The following is a 23,853-nucleotide window of genomic DNA, read 5'->3' on the forward strand; positions in this document are numbered from 1 at the left end:
GGAGAATCACTTGAACCACGGAAGCAGAGGTTGCAGTGAGCCGAGATTACACCACTGCACTCCAGCCTGGTTGACAGAGCAAGAATCCATCTTAAAATAAATAAATAAAATGAAATAGAGAGTATATTCTACAAGTTCATTTATAAATGTTTGTTTGGGTCTTGGAAAACTTTTTTAATATTAAAAAATTCCTATGGCAGACACTGCTAATTGCCTGTCCAATACACATGCCCTTTAATCCTTACAAATACACAACCTGATTACCACCTAAAAATATTCAAATTCCTAGACAACTCTGTAGCTAGGGCTAACTGTGTAACACAGTTGTAGCCAATAGGATATAGATGGAAGTCTATAGAGGTGGATCCCTCCCCACATAAAAAGACAAAGCCTCAAAATGGCTTTTGGCCCTCTGCTTCTTGATACCCAAGGATTCACCATCTTGTGACCATGAGGACAATAAAGAGAATGGAGCAGGAAGACAAGAAGATTGCTAAACTGTAATTCCTGCCCTAACTGTCTCCACCTTGACTTATTATTATGTAAGAAGAATGAAAACCATATTAACCTAAGCCACTGGACTCAAGCTTCTATAACATGCACTGAGCACAACCTTAACTGATATGGTACTCATGATGATTAGGTACTGAGGCTAGCCCACAAAACTCTTTATATATATTTGTATATAACATTTACATATATAATATTTATATATATAAAGAAAATATATATAAATAAATATAAAGATTTTATGTATATATACAGAGTTTCACTCTGTTGCCCAGGCTGGAGCGCAATGACACAATCTCAGCTCACTGCAATCTCCACCTCCTGGGTTGAAGTGATTCTCCTGCCTCAGCTTCCTGAGGAGCTAGGATTACAGGCGCCCACCACCACACCCAGCTAATTTTTGTATTTTTAGTAGTGATGGGGTTTCACCATGTTGGCCAGGCTGGTCTTGAACTCCTGACTTCAAGTGACCCACCCACCTCAGCCTCCCATAGTGCTGGGATTACAGGCATGAGTCACAGCACCTCACCCGGCCTTAACCTATAATTTAGTGCACATATTGAGACACTCCTTCGTTCAGAGCTTCAACTCATGCTGCCAAAAAGACATTTGTCCTCGCTTCTCTTTTTGTATTTAAAACAGTATCAGAATTTTCTACATGAAAATGATCTATCCTTAAAAACAGATTTCTCTTAAAGATCAAAAAGAAACTCCACGAGGAAAAGGAGTTTGTTTTATTCAATATTGTATTCTTAGGGCCTAGAATTGTACCTGGCACAATTAAATTGTACCTGGTCAATTAAATATTTTGTTTATTGTCAAATGAATAAAAGATGTTCTAGGCCAATCTTCTCATTTTACACACAAAGGAAATAATGCTCAGAAAAGGTAAGTTATTTCACTCTTCCATTCAACAAAAACTATTTGATCACCTACTATATGCCATGCATAATAACTAACTAGGTTATAATGGTAAACAAGATAAAATACTGCCTTCACAGAGTTTATAGTGGAAACTGTAAGATAATTAACTAAGTTCTACGCTGACCCTACGAAATGACAAGTAACAGATCCAACCTGGCCTAGGGTGTCAGAGAAAGCTTCCTAAATGAAGGCAAGGCTCCAAATGGAGTAGACTGGAGACACATCCCGAGCCCCCGGAAGGCAAGGATGACACCTTCCTCGCTCACCACTGTATTCCCAGAACCTAACATGGGTGCCTGGCACTTTATTTTGCAAGAGCTTAATAAATATCTGCTGAATGAAAATGCAGTTATATTTAAGTTTACGATGATGAGTATGAAATTTGACAGGAGAAGTAGAAGAGGGAAAATAATTCTCAAGAAAAAGGAGTATGTATGGCTCTGGGTCTATAAAATTGGGGTGGACTATTAGTACAGAAACACATAAACCAATTTGAGATTTAATCATGGGTTCAAAAAGATTTTGTGGCCCACCTTAGAAGCGGCCACAATTCTATCACTGTTCCTATAAGAAAAGAAGAGTGTTTAAGCTGTACTCACTGATGTCTCTCCAGCGTGTGCCACTTTTCGGCGGGGAAGTAGAGGTTCCTACTCTTCTGCAACAGATGACACAATAAGCAGCCAGGGACATTCTGTGTAAGTAGAACAATCACAACAAATTTAATTTAGCATCTAAATCAAAACACTTGTTTTAACTACAAGAACATGTTACCATCACAGTGGATGACCCACAGAGTTAAATCTTTCAAGACTACGAAGAAAACTTTCCAATTAAAAAAAAATTTCTCCCTTAAAAACTTAAAAGGGACTAATTAGAATAATATTTTGTTAGTATTTTCATTATTCTTCCTCACACTGTGTCCAATTGTGCATAATTTTCACAATTGGAAAGATGATCTAAATATGATACAATCATTTCCAGAACACAAGAATTAACAGGTAACAAGAATAGACATATTATTAATCAGAATACCAACACAGGCATGAAAAGAATCGAATGTCTTTGAAAATATATATATGTATTTATCTCTGATGACTGAGGCCCTAAAGAAATGAGAAGCTCTACGTGGACGGTACACTTAGAATCCATAGAAGCATTTAGCTTTTCTCTAGTTCTTTCAGGATAGTACCCATGTTGTTTAAAATTTTTGAAATTTGTTAATTGTTGGCATTCTATCAAAGGAGAGCTGTCACCCAACTAATTCATCAACTGAGTAAAGATGATCTAAATATGATGCAATCATTCCCAGAACACAACTCATTATTCTAGACCCATATCAGATTGTCTTTGGATAGCGAGGTTTTTTTTTTTTTCTTTTTGCTATAAGGGAAAGGAAGGAAGGTACCTCTCTCTTTTGTTTTGTTTTCTATTTCTGCTTTTTATTATTTTCTTCTTTCTTTCTTTGGGTGCAACTGTCCTTTTCCTAACTTCTTCAATAACGCCTAAGATGAGCATTTCTTGTTCCTTCATAAATGCATTTAAGACTATAAATTATTATAACTCCAGCACATTGGGAGGCTGAGGTGAGTAGATCACTTGAGGTCAGGAGTTCAAGACCAGCCTGGCCAACATGGTGAAACTCTGACTCTACCAAAAAGAATTAGCCAGGTGTGGTGGCACACTCCTGTAGTCCCAGCTACTTGGGAGGCTGAGGTGGGAGAATTGCTTGAACCTGGGAGGCGGAGGTTGCAGTGAGCTGAGATTGTGCCACTGTTGTCTCCAGCGACAAAAAGACTGTAAATTATCCCTCTGAAATTCCACTGTAATTTTTCTCTAATCTGTGAACTGTTTTAGAGTGTGGCTTTTAGTTTCCAAATATATAAAATTTTTTAAGATCTTTTTTTTATTTTTTGAAACAGGGTCTGGCTCTGTTGCCCAGGCTGGAGTGCAATGGTGCAATCACCACTCACTGCAACCTCTGCCTCCCAGGCTCAAGCAAGCCTCCCACCTCAGCCTACCGAGCAGCTGGGACTACAGGTGCCCACCACCACACCCAACTAATTTTTTGTATTTTTTGTAGAGACAGGGTTTCACCATGTTGCCCAGGCTGGTCTTGAACTCCTGACCTCAAGTGATCCACGCACCTCAGCCTCCCAAAGTGCTGGGATTACAGGCAAAGATTATCTTACTGTGCTATGTGATATAGATTCTTTAAAATTGTGAAGACTTGCTTTGTTACCTCTTCCAGTCAATATTTATAAATATATCATATAAACTTATTCTTTGTTGTGAGCAGAATATATCCATTATACTAGGCTTGTTAATTTTGTTGTTTCTATAGTCTTGCTAATTTTTTTTCACAGCTCCAAATGGCCATTGAATAGCCTTGCCAATTTTTGTCTGCATGATCTACCAGTATGAGAGGGGTTTTTTAAAGTTTCATACTGATTTGTGCACTTGTCGATTTACCCCTTTTGTTGTCCTTTTTTTATTTATTATTCATTAAGCAAATACTTATCTGAGTTCCTATGAACGAAGAACTGTTCTAGATGCTAGCAATTTAACAATGAAAAAGAAAAATTTGCCCTTGCTTTCATGGATCTTACTCTCTAGTGCAGAACACCCCAATTAGTGTGGCAAACAAATACTACCCTTTTTGGGGGGCCATAATGTGAAAAGATATGCCTAGGTGCACACAAATTCACGATTATTAGGAACTTAGTACTTTGTTCCTTTTGTCATCACATACTATCTTCCTTTATCCCTATTAACATTTACTGCTTTGAGTTCCTTGCCAGTTTTCTCCAAAGTATTTAACTATCTTAACTTTTTCCATCATGGTTATAATCTATTGGTATCATTTATAATTTCAAAACCTCTCTTTTAATAGATGAATTTAATCCATTTACATTTATCGCATGTTGGATAGATCAGGATTTTTTTTTATTACTCTTTAATTGCTTAAAGTTATACCATTTATTTCTACTCCTTTAGTAAATAGCTACATTTTAAATGTGCTATATACAGTATGAATTTAAACAATACAATTATCCTCCCAAATGAGACTATTAAAATACTTTAAATCCAATCCTCTCCTATCTTAGGTATTTTTGTCTAGTATTTTAATTCCATTTTATTTTTAAACATCCCAAAAGAAGTCATTTTTAAAAGCAGTCAACCTAAATATTTACCGACATCTTGTGAATTTCCTTCCTTACTTTTGTTTCTTGCATTCACAACTTCCCTCTAGGTTCAAATCAGTCTGATGAAGGTATATCCTTTGACAGTTCTTTCATGAAGGCATATATGTAGTTAGCACTCTCACTCTCAGCATGTCTAAAAATGCTCTATTTTAGATACACTAAAAAACAGTTGTGTTTGGGCCAGGCGTGATGATTCATGCCTGTAATCCCAGCACTTAGAGGTCAAGGTGGGCAGATTGCTTGAGCCCAGGAGCTCTAGGCCAGTCCAGGGGTTCAAGATCAGTGAGATCTCATCTCTCCAAAAAAATAAAAAAAATTAGCTGGGCCAGTTGGCATGTGCCTGTATTCCCAGCTACTCGGGAGGCTGAGGCAGAGGAATCGCTTGAGCCTGGGAGACAGAGGTTTCAGTGAGCCATGATCACGCACTACACTCTAGCCTGGGAGACAGAGTAAGATTCTGTCTCAGAAAAAAAAATAGTAACAGTAATAGCTGGGTTTGGAATTCAGGGTTTAGAATTCAGAATAACAGTAGGTTTCCTTCGGTACATTAATGATATTTTCACTGATATTTCTTGTTGCTCAGGAGAAATCTAAGTCTAATTGTTGTTTCTTTGTAGGCAAAACAGTAGCAAAGAAGTTTAAGAAAGTGCTCTGTAGGACCACACCGCCTGGTTTCAAATCCAATTCCACAAACGACTTGTATTAGTCTTTTTTTTTTTTAAGAATGCTTTGACATCTTAGGACCTTAAGGACCCAGGGAGTGACTGCCTCTCTCTGGGTCTGGGATAGCTAACTGCTAGAGGTAGCAAACAACTTGCCTGTGAGCATGACTCTCATATGCAAACCAACCAATCCCAGCTGCACACCCCCAAACACCACACACAGCCAATGCTTCCCTTACTCTAAATCTCCTCGGAGCCAGATACTAGACAACTAGAGACCACCTCTCTGGTCTGCCAAAATTATTCGAACTATCCAGTCCTAAATGTGCTCAGCTCATCTACCCTGTCTCGCTCATTCCTTCTCACAAAAAAATACAATAAAAGCAAGCTCTGGCCCATGCTTTCACATTGTTCCTTATGCCTCTTGAATGACCCTGGTACTTCCCCATGTGGCCTTGCATGGTGTGGTATGCCCATTCTTCCTTGGGAACTGTACATAATAAACTCTTCTTTCAAGGTAGTTGTCTCTGTGTCTGTCTTCTTACCATACCTGATTAAAACAAAATCCACGTACATTTGAAAGCACTACACATATGATAATGGGCTAGTTAATTAACCTCTCTGTGTCTCACTTTCCTCATCTATAAAATGGTGGTAATAAGGGAACTACTGTAAAGGGTTGTTACAAATATCACATAAGTTAATATATGTAAAACACACACAATAGTGCCTATTCCAAATTAAGTGTTCAATAAATATTACTTATCATTAGTATCAATATTATGTTCCATCTGGCAGTTTTAAGATCTTTGTTTTTGATGTTCTTACAATTCTCTACTTTATGTCTGGGTATGAGTTTGTTTTTATATACCCCACTCAAGATTTGGTATGCTCCTTCGATTTTAGAACTCACATTTTTCTTCAATTCTGCAATATTCTTTTTTTTTTTTTTTTTTTTTTTTTTTTTTTTGAGACGGAGTCTCGCTCTGTCGCCCAGGCTGGAGTGCAGTGGCGCGATCTTGGCTCACTGCAAGCTCCGCCTCCTGGGTTTACGCCATTCTCCTGCCTCAGCCTCCCGAGTAGCTGGTACTACAGGCGCCCGCCACCTCGCCCGGCTAGTTTTTTGTATTTTTTAGTAGAGACGGGGTTTCACCGTGTCAGCCAGGATGGCCTCGATCTCCTGCCCTCATGATCCGCCCGTCTCGGCCTCCCAAAGTGCTGGGATTACAGGCTTGAGCCACCGCGCCCAGCCAATTCTGCAATATTCTTAATAATTATCACTTTGACCTCCATTCAACTTTTACTTTCTGGTACTCCTATTAGATGTATGCTAGATTTTTAAAGTCTAACCTTCAAATCTCAACTTCTTCCATTTTTTTCTGTCTCTCTGACATGCACTACGGATTATTTCCCCAAATCTACCTTCCAATTCATCATCTTCTGTTTAGTTGTGTTTAGACTATCATTTGATCCATCCACTGAGTATTTCAAAAATTTTTATTTCTAAAACTTCCAGGTGACTCACTTTTATACCTGCCTGCTTTTTTTACACAGTTTTTGTCTTAAATGCAGATTTTTTTTTAATGACCACAAATTATTCCTTTTCCTATAACCATGATCTTTGGTAGTTCCCTCCCACGGTGACTTTAGATTGATCTTACGAGTAACTTTGGCCATAGGACAACAGAAGCATAATGCAAGCTGAGACTTGGGAAGTACGTGCACATCGAAGCTTCTGTCTTGTTGCTCTTGAGAACCCTGTGACCAACACCATGTAAAGATGCCTAGGTTAGTCTGCTAGATCACAAGAGAAATGTCCAATATCCCCATTAATGAAGCCAACAAGTACCAACTGACAGCCAGCACCAGCCGCCAAGCATGTGAAGCCACATCGAACTAGCCAGCCCCTAGCTGATGGTACAAATCCATATTCAGCCCTTAGCGTGCAAGCAATAATAAATGTTTTAGCCAGTAGCCTTTAGGATGGTTTATAATGCCTCAAAAAGCTGACATGTAATTTCTAAACTTTATACGAGATATATGAGGTTGCTGCCAGCATAACTTGGTATACTGTTTCACAGTAAATTTTACTTTTTTATAAGTAGAGGGAATAGAGGAATACACTATAAAATAACGATAAAAAGTATACCATAGGGCCAAGTGTGGTGGCTCATGCCTATAATCCCAGTGATTTGGGAGGCCAAGATGGGATGATTGCTTGAGACCACAAATCAACTGACTATATCTGTGGCACATGCCTGTAATCCCAGCTACTCAGAAGCCTGAGGCAGGAGGACTGCTTGAGCTCAGGAGCCCAACACCAGGCTAGGCAACATAGTGAGACCCACATCTCAAAAAAACAACAAAAAAACCCTAATGGAATATGTAAGTATGGGCCTATTCCACTCCATCGATCTATTTATCTATCCTTATACAAACACTGCACTGTTTAGATTACTGTAGGTTTTTTGTTGTTGTTGTTACTGTGTTTGTTTTGTTCTTGTTTTTGACAATCTCACTATGTTGCCCAGGCTGGATGGAGTGCAGTGGCCCGATCTCAGCTCACTGAAACCTCCACCTCCCAGGTTCAAGCAATTCTCCTGACAGCCTCCCAAGTAGCTGGGATTACAGGCACCCACCACCACACTCGACTAATTTTTGTATTTTGGGTAGAGACAGGGTTTCACCACGTTGGCCAGCTGGTCTTGAACTCCTAACTTCGTGATCTACCCACCTTGGCCTCCCAAAGTGCTGGGATTACAGGTGTGAGCCACCGTGCCCTACAGATTACTACAGATTACTGTAGTTTTTAAAGTAAGTCTTGAAGCTAGCAGTATAAATTCTCCAGCTGTGTCCTTCCTTTTCAAGATGAACTATTCTAGGTCCTTGGTACTTCCACATAATTTTAGAGTCTGCTTGTCAATTTCTATTTAAAAGCACCTTTAAGATTATGGGGCCAGGCGCAGTGACTCATGCCTGTAATCCCAGCACTTTGGGAGGCCGAACGAGGTCAGGAGATTGAGATCATCCTGGCTAACACGGTGAAACGCCATCTCTACTAAAAATACCAAAAAATTAGCCAGGAGTGGTGGCGGGCACCTGTAGTCCCAGCTACTTGGGAGGCTAAGGCATGAGAATGGCCGAAACCAGGAGGCGGAGCTTGCAGTGAGCCAAGATTGCGCCTGCACTCCAGCCTGGGCAACAGAACAAGACTCCATCTCAAAAAAAAAAAAAAAAAAAGATTACGATGGCGATTACATAAAATCTGAAACACTGATGTTAAGTAGAGAACGGGGAGAAATTTTTAGACTAAGAAAGACACAGAAAGTAAAAGGGAAGAGACTATAACTTAAAAATAAAACAAATATTTGAAAATTCCATTAAGTTTAACAACATGGAGGTCACTGGGATCTTCATATCAGCAGTTTCATTGCCCTGGTAGAAAAAGCCAGAGTGAAACTTCATTTCATGCTTTCATTCTGATTTATAAAACCTGAATTGTAGCTGGGTACACAGATAAGAAAAAAGACTACATCACCTTTCTTTCTTTCTAGTTAACGATGGGCACTTACTAAGAAATGGCTAATGAAATATGAGTGGATGTGTCGTGCAATTTCTGAAAAGTGTCCTTAAAAAGAAGGGTATGCGCCTTTCTTCCTCCTTCCCTCCTCCCTCTTGCTAGAATGAGCAACTGACAGTTTGAATTAAAGCAGTCATCTTACCATGAAGCATCTTATTAAGGACGGTAGAGCAGTCAGATAGAAGAATCCAAGTCCCTGATGATTACAGAGCTGCTGCCATAAAAGCATGGCTGCCTACCTATGCAATTACATACATATTTAAGCCAGTATTATCTTGTTTTCTGTGTAGTACAGCTGATCTAATTCTAACACACCACAGTTCTTAATATCTATATGCCAGTGATCTCAGAGTACCTCTAGCTACGACCTTTCCTGACCCATCTATCCAACAGCTATCGGAACATTTTCACTTAGATGTCCAATAAGCCTTTCATACTTAACTATCCAAAACAGAATTATTTACTTTTTCTATCCAAACTCTTCTTCCACAAATCTTCTCCATCACCATCCACCAAATGGTCAATGCTTTTTTATTGTAAATGGTAAATGATCTACCTCTTAACTGAAGCAAGAAAACAGTTGTTGCCCTTGATTCCTTGTTTTTCCCTTACCCTACATCCAAAGCATGCATAGTTGCTCTTCTCTATCATCAAAACATACCCCAAAATCCATCCATTTTTCTCTGTATTCACTGCTACTCTTGTCTAGTTCAAGCCAATATCATCTCTCATTTGGAGTAATAAAATGACACCTCAATGGTGCTTTTTGTAACTTAAGAAATCCTTCTCAGATTAAAAAAAAAAAAAGTTCTGGAGATAGATAGTAGTGCTGGTTGCACAATGTGAATGTCACTGAACTCAACATCTCAAAATGGTTAACATGATAAATCTTATGTGTAACAAGATTTAACAAAGCAAACAAAAAAGAAATCTTTCCTAGAGACAATGGTCTCTTATATTTCTTTCCAAATACCTTGCAGCTGTGCCATTCACATTTAGGTCTTTATCTGGAAACTGTCGTCAGTAGTTTGAAAGAAAGAATCTAATCCTGTCTGTATTCCACAACGATGCCACATATTTCATCATCCTTTATTAGAATATTCTATGCTTTCCCCCTGCTTTGTAATACTACTTAGTGGTATACTAAGCTCCCATCATAAACACGTATGTTTCTAGTGTCTCTATTCTGTTCCATGAATCTACTTCTCTTTCCTTGAATCAATATCATACCACCTTAATAATTACAACTTTATATTAAGCTTTGGTATCTGATAGAGACCTTATTTTTCTTCTTCTTCAAAATTGACTTCACTATTCTTGGCCCTTTGCCTTTCCATATAAATTTTAAGTTCAGCATGTCAAGTTCCATAAAACAATATGGTGATTTTAATTGGCATCACACTGAATTTGTACAATTGAGGAAAACTGACATCATTTTGTTGAGTCTTTCCATCCATGAATACGGTATATCTTACCATTTACTTGGGTCATCTTTTGTGTTCCAACAGAGCCTTACAATTTTCTGTCTAAAGGACTACGCAGCTTTAGGTTGATCTACTTCTAGATAACTTCAGTTTTCAACGCCATTATGAATAGTGTCTTTATTATTAAAACTCCTAGTTAATTGTTACTGATATACAGAAGGTTTTTAAATGCAGAAATTAAGGCAATTTCTGACATCCCCCGGCCAAAATAACCCCTCTAGTCACCCTTTATCACATCACCAAATGGTACTTATTCCTTAACCGATTTGTGTCTCTCTGCCCCAACCAAAATTAGTTACTTGTTCACCATTGTATCCCAAGTGTCTAGAATAATAGCTGGCACACATCAAGTGCACAAAAATGGAACTGATGAGGTCAAGGAAGAGAATGTATGCAAGATGAAAAAAAGCAAATTGAAAGAGGGAACTAAATGGAAGAGCTGGGTTCCTAAGCGATCACATGAACACACACGATGTAAAAAAAAAAAAAAAAAAAACGCAGTATGAGGTCGGGCGCGGTGGCTCACACCTGTAATCCCAGCACTCTGGGAGGCTGACGGGGGCGGATCACCTGATATCAGGAATTCCGGACCAGCCTGGCCAACATGGACAAACCCCGTCTCTACTAAAAATACGAAAATCAGCCGGGCGTGGTAGCGCACGCCCGTAATCCCAGTTACTAGGGAGACTGAAGCAGGAGAACTGTTTGAACCTAGGGGACGGAGGTTGCAGTGAGCGCAGATCGCGCCACTGCACTCCGGCCTGACCGACAGACCGAGACTCCATCTCAAAAAAAAAAAAAAAAAAAAAAAAAAAGAAGGTAGAGCTTAATTCGGGAAGTACAATTTAACCTAAGGAACAGAAAACAAGAATCTCATATCTCAACTAGTAAAAATAATGAGAGTGCTCCTTTAGATTACAGAACAGATTTGGGGAAAGGGAATCACTTCAGAAGCTTCTGGGGTCTTTCACTTTTAAATGACCGTTGCCGAATTTAGAGATCTCTCAGTATTCAATCGTTTCCATCTCTGGGGTTAGAGGGGGAGCCGGAAGCGGTGGTCTGGAAGGCTCAGAAGTGACCGGTGAGGCCCTTTCCTCCTCCTCCTCATTATCTCTCCGTGACTACCGAGCCCGGGAAGAAGGACCGGTAGGTGCACTCCCCGAGGCCTCGACAGCAGCCAGAGAAAGGCAGCGACCGGGAAAGACGAGTCAGGCTCGCGACCACCAGAGAGAGGCCCTCACACCCAGGGGAGCGTCAGCGGGTCGGTCCGGTCCGCGCGCCTTACGGTGGCGCCCGGCCGTGCCCGGCCACTGCCCTCCCCATTCTCCACTCCCCACCGCGCCCAGCTGCTCCGACGCCCCCGTCCGCCCCCACACTAGCCCGGCCTTCACGTCCTACCTGCCGGCACGCAGACTCAACCTGTCCCCAACTGCTCGCCGGACCCAGTTGTCTGGGGAGCCCTCCCCTTTCCTCGGCTCCCGGCCGGGGCCTTCCACCCGGCGGCGGGCGGCTTATGACCCCGCCCCCTCGGCCCTCTCCGGGCCCGCCTACTGCCGGTTCGCTCCACTCACAACAGCGTCCCTAGCGCGATGACGTATAGGCGCAGGCGCACTGTGTCGGCGACGCCGAGGCGCTTCTGCATCTGTGGGCTGAGGTGTGTGGCAAGCGTCCGAGTGGCTGGGGAAAGTGGGGTGTGGGCAGACTGAGGGGTCCCAAAGAAAGAGGGGAAGAAGAGGAAAGCCCAAGAAGCCTGTCCACCGGGTGCTGGGGGCACAGGGCGGTGTCCCCCACTCTCTCCAGGCCCTTCCTGGCGGGGCCGCACTGCAGTTCCGCACTCGTTTAATCGTGGGTTTCCTGTGGGGCTAGGGCTCGCCCTGCGCCCAGGTGTAAGTGGAAGTTAGTTAAGTGGGCGGACGCTGAGTGATTTCTTTCCAGCCTAGGTCCGCACAGGACGTGATTTATTTAGTGAAGGGGCACAAGATCTGGAAACCTGGCTTGTACTTTTTTCCCCTTTCCCCGGGAACTACGGCTTAATCTCTTCCTTTGGTCTCCTCATCTGTAAAATGAGGTGGTTGGGGCCGGGCCCGGTGACTCACGCCTGCAATCCCAGCTCATTGGGAGGCCGAGGCGGGTGGATCACTTGAGGCCAGGAGTTCGAGACCAGCCTGGCCAACATGGTGAAACCCCGTCTCCACTAAAAATACAATAAATTGGCCGGGCACGGTGGCTCACGCCTGTAGTCCCAGCACTTTGGGAGGCCGAGGTAGGTGGATCATTTGAGATCAGGAGTTCAAGACCAGCCTGGCCAACATGGTGAAACCCCGTCTCTACTAAAAATGCAAAAATTAGCCTGGCGTGGTGGCGGGCGCCTGTAGTCCCAGCTGCTCGGAGGCTGAGGCAGGAGAATATCTTGATCTCCGGAGGCAGAGGTTGCAGTCAGCCGCCATCACGCCACTGCACTCCAGCCTGGGCGACAGAGCGAGACTCTGTCGCAAAGTATATGTGTGTGTGTGTATATATATATATACACAATACAATACAATAAATTAGCTGGGCTTGGTAGCTCTTGCCTGTAGTCCCAGCTACTCGAGAGGCTGAGGTGGGAGAATGGCTTGAACCTGGGAGGCAAGAGGTTGCAGTGAGCTGAGATCGCACCACTGCACTCCAGCCTGGGCGACAGAGCCAGCCCTGTCTCAATAAAATAAAATATAAACTAAAAGGAGGTGGTTGGGCTCACTGTGTAATTTTTGAAGCACCTTTCAGAACTATCTTTGAGTCCTGTCTCCCAGGATCTTACCCTTTGTCATTCTCCTGAATGGGAAAAGAAATCCTTTGAATAACGGACAGTTTACACCTGGGTTGGGCACACTGGTGTAGAGTTAGGCTGCTTGCTTCTATTAGGGCTAATTGACCTTGGGTAGAGTTGGTTGGCAAGTAAGATGTGGCAATATTCCAAGTAGACTCATTTTAATTTTGTTAAAAAATCAGAATGTCTCTTAATGTTAACTGTCTTTCATAGACTTAACTGTTAAATATTGACACTTAATTATTTTGCCTCATTTCAGAGGCAGTCCCCAAAGTATATGAAAGTTAATGATTTTTAATTCAGTGTTACCTTCTTCTTTTTATTAGCATTCTTGAGGTCATCTGAACCTTCTGACTAAGAAAACATGGTCAACGTCTTGAAAGGAGTGCTTATAGAATGGTTAGTAGTTTTGATACTTCATGAGTTTTAAGTTTAAATATTGAATCTTGACTTACGTGTGTGTCCTTTCTAAAACCCTGTTGTTTTTAAGATATGAATGAAATCAAGTCTTTCACTTTTAACAAGTGGCACAGATTTTGTTGCAAAGTTCCTAGTGCCAGATTTCAGTCCCTCTGTTGAATTGATGGAACTGGCATGATCAGAGGCAGCATATTTGTTAGATGAGTCATCTTTAGAGGAACAGTGCTTGCATTCTCCTCAAACATGACTAGAATTTTAGGTCCTGAAAGAGTTCAGGAACTTGCTTAAGTCTTTACCATTACAAACTGTAGACTTTAAAGAGAAAAACAAGAGAGCCAAGTGGAGAAGGTTTCTTAAATTCCTTTAGATACATTCCAGAGGAGAAACTAAAAACCATAAATGGGCAGGGTTGAGGTCCTCAAAGCAATCCAATGTCTAGGAACCCTGCTCTGTGGACACTCCCATTGTCTGAAAATACTACTGTCTACCTTTCTGTGCCTCTAATATGAGCCAGTGCATGGATAATGATACTGTTTACTGTGATGGCAAAGCTGAGGAGGAGAAGGACCAAACCCTTGGACACTGCCAACAACATAAGCTCATGCATTATGATTAGTGTATGATAGTGGTGAAGGCTGCTTTTGTCACCATCTTGGTTCTGGCTGGTTTCTTTACTGTATCCTCGCTTATCAGTCGGGTCTTCTGACCTGTTGTTTACTGTCTCTCCTGTCTTAGAAACTAGTTCTGCTGAATTCCTATCTCACAGCTGCTTCCACTGTCCCAGGAATCTCTCCAATTTGAATCTCTCCAAATTCCAGTCCCATCATTGTATTAATATAAGCTAATGTGTAATAACTTATATAGTGCTGTTCCACATATATCTTAAGTTGGCTTCACTTACTGCCATATTTAAGCTCCATTTCTATCAGTTATGTTTAACTGATTTTTAAGTCTGCAGAGATTTGCTAAAGAAGTAAACCAAATTATGATGATGGCCATTTATTCTGACCTTCAGTGAATTGAAAAATCAGGGCACTTGGATATAGTTAAATTCTTAACTCCCAAGGGCTTATCACATACTAAAATTGAAGGCTATAAAAAAAAGTTTTATGTTTATAAATTTACATTTTTATGTCAAAACTGAAAGGTTGGTGAAAACTTCCTCTTTGTTGGGATCCACCATTAACTGCCAGGCTCACAGTAAGTATTCTCCCAAGTCTAGCCTCCCAAGCAATTCCCAAAGCAAGCAACACATGACCACAGTATGTCTGTGTCCAGTTCCAGATGCTGGAGCAGACCTCTGGTTTAACAGTTGCCACAATTGGTTTGGCAAGTGCTTCAGCAAAAATTTGTTGGCAAGGTGCAAATTCCAACCAGTTTACATCACAATAGCAAAGAATCTGGAGAAATATGTATTATTAAACCACCCTTATCCTTATGAGTTTGGCTTCTAAACCTGTATTGTTTCTGAGAAGCTAGTAAGAAGTATGACAGGCCGGGCGCGGTGGCTCAAGCCTGTAATCCCAGCACTTTGGGAGGCCGAGACGGGCGGATCACGAGGTCAGGAGATCGAGACCATCCTGGCTAATAGAAACCCCGTCTCTACTAAAAATACAAAAAACTAGCCGGGCGAGGTGGTGGGCGCCTGTAGTCCCAGCTACTCGGGAGGCTGAGGCAGGAGAATGGCGTAAACCCGGGAGGCGGAGCTTGCAGTGAGCTGAGATCCGGCCACTGCACTCCAGCCTGGGCGACAGAGCGAGACTCCGTCTCAAAAAAAAAAAAAAATGACAAAACCAATCTAACCATTGTTCTGTTTTTTTCTCAGCATGTATAAATCTTTTCTTAGCCTTTGCTTCTCAGTAGGGCCATGTTCACTGAAGTTTTCCAGGCACCCAAAACAGTGCCTGAGACAGAGACAGAGAGAGAAAGAGATACACATACACATATATAGCTATGGCTTAGTAAATATTTGTTTACCGAATGAATTTTGTTAACAGAATTGAGTCCAGGTTTGTGATCTCAGGCAAAATTCCAAATTTGTTAATGTTCCTTTATAGCCTCTCTAGTCCTACAGTGAGATTCACAGTGGATAAGATGAGATTCTTGATAAAGTTTTAGTTCAAAACAGATGTGTATACTAGGCCTCCATTTAGCATGTTATATATCAAAATAGCTTGTAAATGAGGAGGCTGTTGTCTTCAGTCATAGCTTTTAAAAAGCAGGCATGCCACCAAGCTGCTGATGGAAGTGTAATCCTGAGAAACAACTGAAAGCAACTTGTGATGGGTGTTTTGTGCTTTTATATCCTTTAACACAGTAACTCCGTTTCTATAAGTTTAGGAAATCACTGGGCGCAGTGGCTCACTCCTGTAATCCTAACACTTCGGGAGGCCGAGGCGGGTGGATGACTTGAAGTCAGGAGTTTGAGACCAGCCTGGCCAACATGGTGAAACCCTGTCTCTACTACAAATACAAAAATTAGCCAGGCATGGTCGCAAACACCTATAATCCCAGCTACTGGGGAGGCTGAGGCAGGATAATCACTTGAACCCAAGAGGCAGAGGTTGCAGTGAGCCAAGATCGTGCCACTGCACTCCAGCCTGGGTGACATGGTGAGACTCCATTTCAAAAAAAAAAAAAAAATTTAGGAAATGATCAGAACTGCCAATAAAAATGTGTGTATTTAATGTGCTAGAAAAAGAAATTTGTTGATTGTGGCATATTTTAATCAAATAATATAGCTATTAAAATATTCTCAGACATTTTAAGAGATTCAGGGAAATGACATTGCACAATGATGTTAAGTAAAAACACCTGGATTCCTGTATTAACACTGTTTTCCATGTGACATGTGCTATGGAAGCACTTGCTAATATTAATTTAGTTTTCACAACAGCCCTTTGAGGTAGGTGCTATCATCCCCATTGCATGTACAAGGTGAGATGCAGGGAAATTAATCAATTGCTCAGTTACACAGCTGTTGTTAAACTGGGATTTTTTAAATCCTAGTATTGTGGCTCCAGAGCCCAAGCTACTAAACTTTACATATACTATCTCTCCATTATAAAACTAAGTATAATATTGTATTTGCTTTTTTTTTTTTTTTTTTTTGGTGGCGGAGTCTCACTCTGTCACCCAGCCTGGAGTGCAGTGGCACGATCTTGGCTCACTTCAGCCTCTGCCGCCTGGGTTCAAACAATTCTCCTGCCTCAACCTCTCAAGTAACTGGGATTACAGGCACCTGCCACCATGCCTGGCTAATTTTTGAAGTTTTAGTAGAGACAGGGTTTTACTATCTTGGCCAGGCTGGTCTTGAACTCCTGACCTCGTGATCCACCTGGCTCAGCCTCCCAAAGTGTTGGGATTACAGGCGTGAGCCACCGCACCCAGCCTATGTTTGCTTTTTAAGAGGTTATATGTATGTCTTAGAATTATACCCATATATATTCACAGGTTAATGGTTTCGTAATCAAAATAGTAAATTGCTGAGACCAGCTCGGTCGGGGAGACCCTAACCCAGCGGCGCTAGAGGAATAAAAGACATACACACAGAAATATAGAGGTGTGGAGTGGGAAATTAGGAGTCTCACAGCCTTCAGAGCTGAGAGCCTCGAACAGAGATTTACAGAGATTTACCCACGTATTTATTAACAACAAGCCAGTGATAAGCATTGTTTCTATAGATTATAGATTAAAAGTATGCCTTATGGGAAACAAAGGGATGGGCCGAAATAAAGGGATGGGTTTGGCTAGTTATCTGCAGCAGGAGCATGTCCTTAAGGCACAGATCGCTCATGCTATTTTAGTTTGTGGTTTAAGAATACCTTTAAGTGGTTTTCCCGCCCTGGGTGGGCCAGGTGTTCCTTTTCCTCGTTCCAGTAAACCCACAACCTTCCAGCGTGGGTGTCATGGCCATCACGAATATGTCACAGTGCTGCAGAGATTTCGTATATGGCCAGTTTTGGGGCCAGTTTATGGCCAGATTTTGGGGTGCCTGTTCCCAACAGTAAATCATTTGATAGGGATAGAACTAACTGTAATTTAAACCTCTCTGCCTGTATCCTCTCACAGGCTCTTGGCATTTTAATTGCTCATTTGAGTACCTACTATGAGCAAGATGTTTTAGAAATATTCTCTGGTCCATCAACTTTGCAGTGTAGCTATGGTACTAACATTGCTGTTACAGATCACAAGCTCTTTGGCTCCCTATGTAATAAAAATTAACACAGCTACACAGTTTTCCCAGATGAGGCTTTTAATTCAGGGTTTATCCACAAATGCAAGGGAGACAGTACAGTAGTAAGAACTCTGCTGCTGATCCCCACAAAAGCTGACAGGGACTTTTTGATTAGGCAAAGCATGGGAATTGACATCAGGGATAAGGTATGCAGGCTGGGCTGGGCAAAGCACATGAAGGGTACAGTATGTGGTCAGCATCTGTGGTTGCAGTGGTTGTCTTGAGTAATGGGCCACCTGGTGATCTGGCCAGTGACTACGAGTACCAGGTTGCAAATCAGTTGTTCAGCTTTCTTTATTATTATTATTATACTTTAAGTTCTGAGTTAAATGTACAGAACATGCAGTTTTGTTACATAGGTATACATGTGCCATGGTAGTTTGCTGCACCCATCAACCCATCACCTACACTAGGTATTTCTCCTAATGTTATCCCTCCCTTAGCCCCCCACCCCCCACAGGCCCTGGTGTGTGATGATCCCCCACTGTGTCCATGTGTTCTCATTGTTCAAATCCCACTTATGAGTGAGAACATGTGGTGTTTGGTTTTCTGATCTTGTGATAGTTTGCTGAGAATGATGGTTTCCAGCTTCACCCATGTCCCTACAAAGGACATGAACTCATCCTTTTTTATGGCTGCATAGTATTCCATGGTGTATATGTGCTGCATTTTCCTAATCCAGTCTATCATTGATGGACATTTAGGTTGGTTCCAAGTCTTAGCTATTGTGAATAGTGCCACAATAAACATATGTATGCATGTATCTTTATTGCAGAATGATTTATAATCCTTTGGGTATATGCCAAGTAATGGAATTGCTGGGTCAAATGGTATTTCTAGTTCTAGATCCTTGAGGAATTGCTACACTGTCTTCCACAATGGTTGAACTAATTTACACTCCCACCAACACTGTAAAAACTTTCCTATTTTTCCACAACCTCTCCAGCATCTGTTGTTTCCTGACTTTTTAATGATTGCCATTCTAACTGGTGTGAGATGGTATCTCATTGTGGTTTTGATTTGCATTTCTCTAATGACCAGTGATGATGAGCATTTTTTTTTTTATATGTCTGTTGACTGCATAGATGTCTTCTTTTGAAAAGTGTCTGTTCATATCCTTTGCCCATTTTTTGATGGGGTTGTTTGCTTTTTTCTTGTAAATTTGTTTAAGTTCTTTGTAGATTCTGTATATTAGCCCTTTGTCAGACCGGTAGATTGCAAAAATTTTCTCCCATTCTGTAGGTTGCCTGTTCACTCTGATGATAGTTTCTTCTATCTGTGCAGAAGCTCTTTAGTGTAATTAGATCCCATTTGTCAATTTTGGCTTTTGTTGCCATTGCTTTCGTGTTTTAGACATGAAGTCTTTGCCCATGTCTATGTCCAGGTTTTCTTCTAGGATTTTTATGGTCCTAGGTGTTATGTTTAAGTCTTTGATCCATCTTGAGTTGATTTTTGTATAAGGTGTAGGGAAGGGGTCCAGTTTCAGTTTTCTGCGTATGGCTAGCCAGTTTTCCCAACATCATGTATTAAATAGGGAATCTTTTCCCCATTGCTTGTGTGTGTCAGGTTTGTGAAAGATCAGATGGTGGTAGATGTGTGGTGTTATTTCTGAGGCCTCCGTTTTGTTCCATTGGTCTATATATCTGTTGTGGTACTAGTACCACACTGTTTTGGTTACTGTGGCCTTGTAGTATAGTTTGAAGTCAGGTAGTGTGATGGCTCCAGCTTTGTTCTTCTTGCCCAGGATTGTTTTGGCTATGTGGGCTCTTTTTGGGTTCCATATGAAGTTTAAAGTAGTTTTTTCCAATTCTGTGAAGAAAGCCAGTGGTAGCTTGATGGGGATAGCATTGAATCTATAAATTACTTTGGGCAGTAAGGCCATTTTCACGATATTGATTCTTCCTATTCATGAGCATAGAATGTTTTTCCCTTTGTTTCCTTTCTTATTTCCTTGAGCAGTGGTTAATAGTTCTCCTTGAAGAGGTCCTTCACATCCCATGTAAGTTGCATTCCTAGGTATTTTATTCTGTTAGTAGCAGTTGTGATTGGGAGTTCACTCATGATTTGGCTCTCTGTCTGTTATTGGTGTATAGGAATGTTTGTGATTTTTGCATGTTGATTTTGTATCCTGAAACTTTGCTGAAGTTGCTTATCAGCTTAAGATTTTGGGTTGAGATGATGGGGTTTTCTAAATATACAATCATGTCATCTGCAAACAGAGACAATTTGACTTCCTCTCTTCCTATCTGAATACCCTTTATTGCTTTCTCTTGCCTGATTGCCCTGGCCAGAACTTCAATACTATGTGGAATAGGAGTGGTGAAAGAGAGCATTCTTGTCTTGTGCCGATTTTCAAAGGGAATGCTTCCAGTTTTTGCCCATACAGTATGATATTGGCTGTAGGTTTGTCATAATTAGCTCTTATTATGTTGAGATGCATTCCATCGATACCTAGTTTATGGAGAGTTTTTAGCATGAAAGACTGTTGAATTTTGTCGAAGGCCTTTTCTGCTGTTAAATTTTGTCGAAGGCCTTTTCTGCATCTTTTGAGATAATCATGTGGTTTTTGTCATTGGTTCTGTTTATGTGATGGATTACATTTATTGATTTGCATATGTTGAACCAGCCTTGCGTCCCAGGGATGAAGCCTACTTGATCGTGGTGGATAAGCTTTTCAACGTGCTGCTGGATTCAGTTTGCCAGTATTTTATTGAGGATTTTCTTTTTTTTTTTTTTTTTTTTTTGAGACGGAGTCTCGCTCTGTCGCCCAGGCTGGAGTGCAGTGGCGAGATCTCGGCTCACTGCAAGCTCCGCCTCCCGGGTTCACGCCATTCTCCTGCCTCAGCCTCCCGAGTAGCTGGGACTACAGGCGCCCACAACCGCGCCCGGCTAATTTTTTGTATTTTTAGTAGAGACGGGGTTTCACCGTGGTCTCAATCTCCTGACCTTGTGATCCGCCCGCCTCGGCCTCCCAAAGTGCTGGGATTACAGGCGTGAGCCACCGCGCCCGGCGAGGATTTTCACATTGATGTTCATCAGGGATATTGGCCTAAAATTCTCTTTTTTTGTTGTGTCTCTACCAGGGTTTGGTATCAGGATAATGCTGTTCTCCCAGTTCCCTGACCTCCTTTTCCACTGAGCTTATCCTCCACCTCATCACAGCCACTCATTCTCATAGTTGTAGCTAGACTTGTCCTTCCTTACCCACATGCCAGCTCTTCAGTCTCATTTCAGGCATCAGCCTCTGACCACCACCTCCTCTTTTGAGTTCACTCCCTCTAATACCTCACCCCATCATTTCTTCAACTTCGCCAGACCTATGGTCTATTGATATTCCCATCTGTTCAGATTCCCACCCCTTTCTAGCTTCCAATCTACCTTTCTGGTCATTGTAGCAAAATTTCTCAGTAAAGAGAAGACTTGGTTCTCTTCACTGTCTCTGATTTCTCTCCTCCCATATGACACCCACTCCAGTCATGCTTTCCCTATTATGACTCCACCAAAACTGCTATTGTCAAGGTCCAGTGACTTTCTGAATACAGTGGGCAATTTTCAGTCCTTATCTTGCTATACCCTGTAAGCTTTTGACAGAATTGATCACTCCCACTTCCTGAGTAGCCTTTGTTCATGTCGCTTTCAGGACTCTTTGGGTTTTCTTTCTACCTCAGTGGTCACTTCTTACTCAACTTCTTCACTCAGGGGCCAGTAGGCATCTCAAAATATAACATCAAAAACTAAACCTTTTTTTTTTTTTTTTTTTAATACAGTCAGGATATCTCACTGTGCTGTCCAGGCTAGTCTCTAACTCCTGACCTCAAGCCATCCTCCAGCCTAGGCCTCTCAAAGTGCTGGGATTACAGCATAAGCCACTATGCCCTCCCTAAAACCAAACTTGATCTTACCTGCAAACCTCTTCTTACACATTCCTCTTTATCTCAGTAAAAATCTCCAGTCTTCCATTTGCTCAGACCAAAAATCTTGGAGTTTCCTTGTCCCTCTTTCTCAAAGCTCATGTCCAGTATTAGCAAATTATGTTGGTTTTATGTCAGTATATATCTAGAATTCAACCACTTCTCATCACCTCCACTATTACCACCTACATCAAAATCATCATCTCTTGCCTGGATGTCACCTCATGGGTCCCCTGCTTCCATCCTTGCCTCTGCCACTCCCAGTCTTTTCTCAACCCAGCAGCCAATATGATCCTTACAATTAAACTTTAAGTCAGTTTGTAAGTTAAATCATGTCACTTGGTAAAAGCCAAAGTCCCCCAAATCAGTTCTGAGGCTCATACTCATCTATGAATAGAAGTAATTCCTGTGTTAGCATCAGTTAATACCTGTGCTTGTACTTAAACCTTATTTTTCTTGTTTTCAGTAAATTATAGTGACATCTTTTGTATTAAATTGTTACCTTTACAATTGATATTGACAGTTCTCAAGACACCAAAAGATTATGTGAGATTGTTTTCTCAAGAATTGCAAAAATCTGTGGTGCAGCTTGACATTTTTATATTTATTTTTTGCTAAACACATTGTGTATTAGATCTAAAGAGTGTCCTTTGTCATAATTCAGGGTTTTTATGAAAGAGACATTTTGCTGTAAATCCTATTCTTTCCAAAGCAAAAACCACAAGTTAATAAAATTGAATTTGGATCTCTTCCCTTGAGTACCTATTGCAAGCCAAGCACTGTCCTAGACATTATCTCCTTTAATTTCCGTAAACAATTCTGTTAGGTAGCCTCACTTTTGTATTTGGGAACAGAGGCTCTGGGAGATAAGTACGTATTCTATTCAAGGTCACACAAATAAGTGATGAAGCTGGGGTTGAATCCAGGTATGACTCTTGCTATACACCCTGCCTGATCAAAGTGACTGTTTAACTGGTTTTGTAAGTTAATTTGTCACTGGTAAGACATTGAACACCTGCTGTTTCCTTAGATGTAATGGGTATAGACAAGGAAGAAATTCATTTTTTAAATCAGTTAATAAAGCTGTGATTCTAGGCCCTACTAACTACAAAGCTTTGAATATTCTTTCATTTTTTTCACTTAGTGACAAATTATTCTTTAAAAATCTTGCCGTTGGCCTCTGCCTCTTTAACTTACACTAATAGTTCTAAAATGAAGCCATGTCTATAAATTGTTAACACTTGAGGCAGAGAGGAAGTGAGGGATTGAGTAACAGAACTTTAAAAATCATTCTAAAAATTCTACATGTTCAAATTTAATTGCTCAAGTCTCTGTGGTGTGATTTGACAACAAGCGGTCTTACAATCATGTGTTTGTCTTCACAGTGATCCTGCCATGAAGCAGTTTCTGCTGTACTTGGATGAGTCCAATGCCCTGGGGAAGAAGTTCATCATTCAAGACATTGATGACACTCACGTCTTTGTAATAGCAGAATTGGTTAATGTCCTCCAGGAGCGAGTGGGTGAATTAATGGACCAAAATGCTTTTTCCCTTACCCAAAAATGAAAATACTCAATATGGACCATTTAGGAATTATAAGCAGCAAATGTGAAAGACTTGCCACTTGATAGGTGACTGATTAGACATAGAGGGTTGTTGTAGGAGCATGCCACAGGAAAGACCAAGGGGTCATGATCATTTGTTCAGAAAAAAAAGCCCCTGAACTGATTTTGTTATACCATAGAATTAAAAAAAAAAAAAAAAGGCTTTAACAGTTGGCTGTAATTTGTCTTTTATTATCCTTTATTAAAATACGAATGTCAATGCTTTTCCTGCCTTTTTAATACAGGAGTGTGCTTTTAAATTGTCAGTGTAACATAGGTATTTATTTTGCTCATCCCTGTGAACTGTGCATTTTTGCTGTGTGGATATGGTTGTTTGGTTTCAGTTAGAAACGTCATAGATTTGCTGTTTGAATATGCCAAGGTGGGGACTTTGACATTATGTATGTCTCACAAATCCTACCTGCATACCAGCCAGCTCTATTGATGAAGATGTAAAACTAATGTAAACTACAGTTTGCATTTCCCTGAAAATAGAATATTGTTTTTTAAGA

The 23,853-nt window shown here is 41.1% G+C and overlaps 2 protein-coding genes across 16 annotated transcripts in view; one reads left to right on the plus strand and one right to left on the minus strand.

Annotated features, from left to right (window-relative positions):
* The window catches only part of SERAC1 (serine active site containing 1), a 59,623-nt gene extending 47,739 nt beyond the window's left edge, over positions 1 to 11,884 (minus strand). For all 15 annotated transcript variants that reach the window (XR_012433571.1, XR_012433572.1, XR_012433573.1 and 12 more), the window contains exons 1-2: positions 11,762 to 11,884; positions 2,034 to 2,125 (exon numbers count right to left, since the gene is read on the minus strand). Coding sequence is in view for 5 of the 15 variants with exons in the window: in XM_074037342.1 (XP_073893443.1) it covers positions 2,034 to 2,124 (91 nt within the window). In the remaining 10 variants the exon portion in view is untranslated. The remainder of the gene's footprint in view (positions 1 to 2,033; positions 2,126 to 11,761) is intronic.
* An 87-nt stretch (positions 11,885 to 11,971) lies between these two features.
* On the plus strand, positions 11,972 to 23,561 carry GTF2H5 (general transcription factor IIH subunit 5). The gene is made up of 3 exons (XM_005552206.5): positions 11,972 to 12,017; positions 13,496 to 13,568; positions 23,123 to 23,561. The coding sequence occupies exons 2-3, from the start codon at positions 13,534 to 13,536 to the stop codon at positions 23,301 to 23,303; spliced, it is 216 nt and encodes a 71-aa protein (XP_005552263.1). The 5' UTR covers positions 11,972 to 12,017; positions 13,496 to 13,533; the 3' UTR covers positions 23,304 to 23,561.
* The last annotated feature ends 292 nt before the right edge of the window (positions 23,562 to 23,853 follow it).

The sequence above is a fragment of the Macaca fascicularis genome, chromosome 4 (assembly GCF_037993035.2).
Source record: "Macaca fascicularis isolate 582-1 chromosome 4, T2T-MFA8v1.1".
Classification (NCBI taxonomy): Eukaryota; Metazoa; Chordata; class Mammalia; order Primates; family Cercopithecidae; genus Macaca; species Macaca fascicularis.